Genomic DNA, 3,031 nt, shown 5'->3' with positions numbered 1-3,031 from the left:
GCGACCCTGTCGCCTCACCCGCTACTAGCAGAAGAGAAAGCCACCCCCTCCACCCCCCTCTCATTTATTCACTAGAACTCAAAATCTTACAAGCCTCCAATATTTAAATTACCACAAACCCACGACTTTGGCCATACAAACAAAAGAGCAAGAGCGAGACCGACTGAAGATGGGGAAGTTCCGGAGAATAAGAAATATTTATATCGAAACAACATAGAACAGATTATCGTGATTTGTTTGACAGGATTGTGTTGAAATTGCCGAACAAAATATGAATTTTCCACAAAACCGCGGAATAGATGACAACAAACGTTTGTTGCCGTTCGTTTCCAAATGAGAGAAGATTAAATAGACGAACAAAGATACGATCCTAATCCCCAAACTTCCCCCCAAATCCTCTCGTGCTCCCTCCAGGAGAAAAACATCTCAAAGCACTGGATATCAAATTAAAACGCAAAACCCTCCAAACACCCTCCAAAACCCAGGCCTCATACCATAACACCCATCCAACCCAAGCTAACGCAACCCAACTCAAAATTCCAAATCCAAATCCACATTCACGTCCACATCTCCTCCTCTCTACTTCCCTCCAGCACCGCCCACCCCACCCGCATTCCCAGAAGCAGCAGCCGCACTAGCCGCAACACTCACCTCCGTCTTTCCACTTCTTTTCCACTGCAAATCGAAGAAGATATTAGATTAGCTTTTTGTATCCAAGTATCCAATTATCCAATTATCCAATTATCCATTCATCAACTTCCTCACATTCTCACATTCTCACATTCCCACATTCCCACACACAACCAAACTCCTTTCACCCTTCCCCCAATCCCAAAACAAGAAAAGAAATAAGTAAACTCACAACCGCAACCAAAAATCCACAATTTGCACACTTATGATGTACATCCTTAAAGCTAGTCATGAGATACGGTACGCACGGAAGACAGAAACAAAGACAGCAGAGGAGAGCTGAGATACTAGAAATTGAGGGGCTTGATTAGCTTTTTTCTTCATCACCTTTTTCCTCCCATCTTTTCCCTTTCCCATCCCCTCTTCCCACCCCCTCCTCATTCCCCTCCAGACTCCAGACTCCTCCCCTCAATCCACCCCAAACCAAAAAATAAGAAAAACAACTCACTCAGCAGTCCCCCCACTAACCCACTCCACCCCCGTATACTCACACACCCCACACCTCGGACACCTCACCAATCTCGATTCCTTCTGCAGCGACGTGAGAGGCGCCGGATATTGACCTTCATATTTTCCTCCCCCATTCCCTCCTCCACTCGCATTCATCAACACATCCGGCCGTATTTGAAATTGCGGCGGAGTTTCATTTTCATTCCCTCCATGGTGATTATTCTCCACAGTCCTCTTCTCACTCGAATGCTGATCAGCGTGCGCGTTGTATGAAGGAGGAGGAGGTTGAGTATTAATCTCCAAATGGCTTGTGTTTACTGCATTGCGACTTTCGGTTCCGGTTTCGGCTCCAGTATTAGCGTGAGGATTGTGATTGTGACTGTGATTGTGATTTTCCACCACCATTGGGATATCAGAATGCGCTGTTTGTGTTGAGGGAAGATTTGTATTTGTATCCGTATTTGTATTTATGGGTGATTTGGTTTCCATTTTCGTGTATGCTTGATTGATCGATCAGTTGATCGATTAGTTGGAGATATCCACTTGTGATATGATGAGATGAGATGAGGGTATCCAGATATCCGTGAATAAGAGTCGTCAAAGGAAACCAAAATTCCAAAATTCCGAAATTCCCAAAAATCAGAAAACAAAAATTACATCAAGAATCCAGCACAAAAACATGAGACAACCTCTTCCTATATACATCCCACCATCCTACCATCCCACTCCTCTCCCTCCTCCACTTTCCCCAGACATCCATCCATTCACCACCGTTCCTTCCAACCATCCATACCTTACCAAGCTACCCACCCGCGCCAAACCTCAGCCGCACCACTTCACCTCACCTCATTCCCCAACCCGCCAAGAAAACCCACTCACCTCCCAAGCCGGCTCAAGGCACACATCCCTCTCATGACATTCCCTCCTCGTATCAAGTACCATCAACCCTCACAAAATTACAAGTCCTGAAGCCTGCCTAGCTACATATTCTCATCCCATCTCATCCCATCCCATTACATCATATCATATCATATCATATCATATCCTCCCCAATACCAAAGCACATCAGAGGCAGAAAAAAAGTGGGAATTCCCCAGCCTCACAAGTCACAACCCTTGGAAATTCTTGGCTTGACGTCGTGATCGCCGGAGGTATATACCTGCCACGCCGACCCTGTCAATACTTTGAACAGGCTCGCAAGATCGGGGGTTCTCAATAAATACATTGAATAAGGCAATGAGAGAATCATGTGCACTTGCAGTTCATTCTCTACCCTCACTAAAGTCATAAAAGAACGAAACGAATACATTAATTCACTTCTCACAAATCTCAACATGCCTATCACATCACCCGATACATACCTAGGTAGTCTTTCAAACAAAACAAATTCCATAGAACCATTCGGTATTTATATTTATAATTACTTAAGAATATACTATACACAGAATGATGAACCCGAACGATCCACCACCCCCCTTTGTAACAACTCCCACTCCATTTTCCATTCAAGATCACCCATTTCTCCCATTTCTATCACTTAATTGCCATGCAGACGATAATATTCCCATTCATTTTCAGGTATTTTTTCTTTCCTCAAAGCTAGAAGTCGTCAAGATGAATTTAGATTCCAGTTCGAATAAAACAGCCAATCTCTTTTGACACCGAGATGTAGTAAGAAACTCTTCCCTTAGCCGGCAGCGAGCGACGACGATAAAAAAAACTCCTTGTAAATGCTTGAAATAAAAACTCCTTATTTGCTCGCTTCTGTATATGAATGACTGTGCTGCATCGCTGTATCAGATTGTTTTACAACTTTACTGATTTTGAGGATCGAGATAGCTGTCGAGTATATGACTCTTGTTGCTTATTGCCCTATTCATGGATATGTTGA

The 3,031-nt window shown here is 43.8% G+C and overlaps 1 protein-coding gene across 1 annotated transcript; it reads right to left on the bottom strand.

Annotated features, from left to right (window-relative positions):
• On the bottom strand, nt 1–1,629 carry EAF02_001385 (uncharacterized protein; the record flags this gene model as incomplete). Its single annotated transcript, XM_038897433.1, has 3 exons — nt 1–675; nt 863–977; nt 1,139–1,629. The coding sequence occupies 3 exons, from the start codon at nt 1,627–1,629 to the stop codon at nt 580–582; spliced, it is 702 nt and encodes a 233-aa protein (XP_038762408.1). The 3' UTR covers nt 1–579.
• Between the last annotated feature and the right edge of the window lie 1,402 nt (nt 1,630–3,031).

The sequence above is a fragment of the Botrytis sinoallii genome (assembly GCF_014898435.1).
Source record: "Botrytis sinoallii strain Bc 23 chromosome Unknown BSIN_002, whole genome shotgun sequence".
NCBI lineage: Eukaryota > Fungi > Ascomycota > Leotiomycetes > Helotiales > Sclerotiniaceae > Botrytis > Botrytis sinoallii.
The sequence above is the reverse complement of the archived record's forward strand: the minus strand, read 5'-3'. Positions and strand labels throughout refer to the sequence as shown.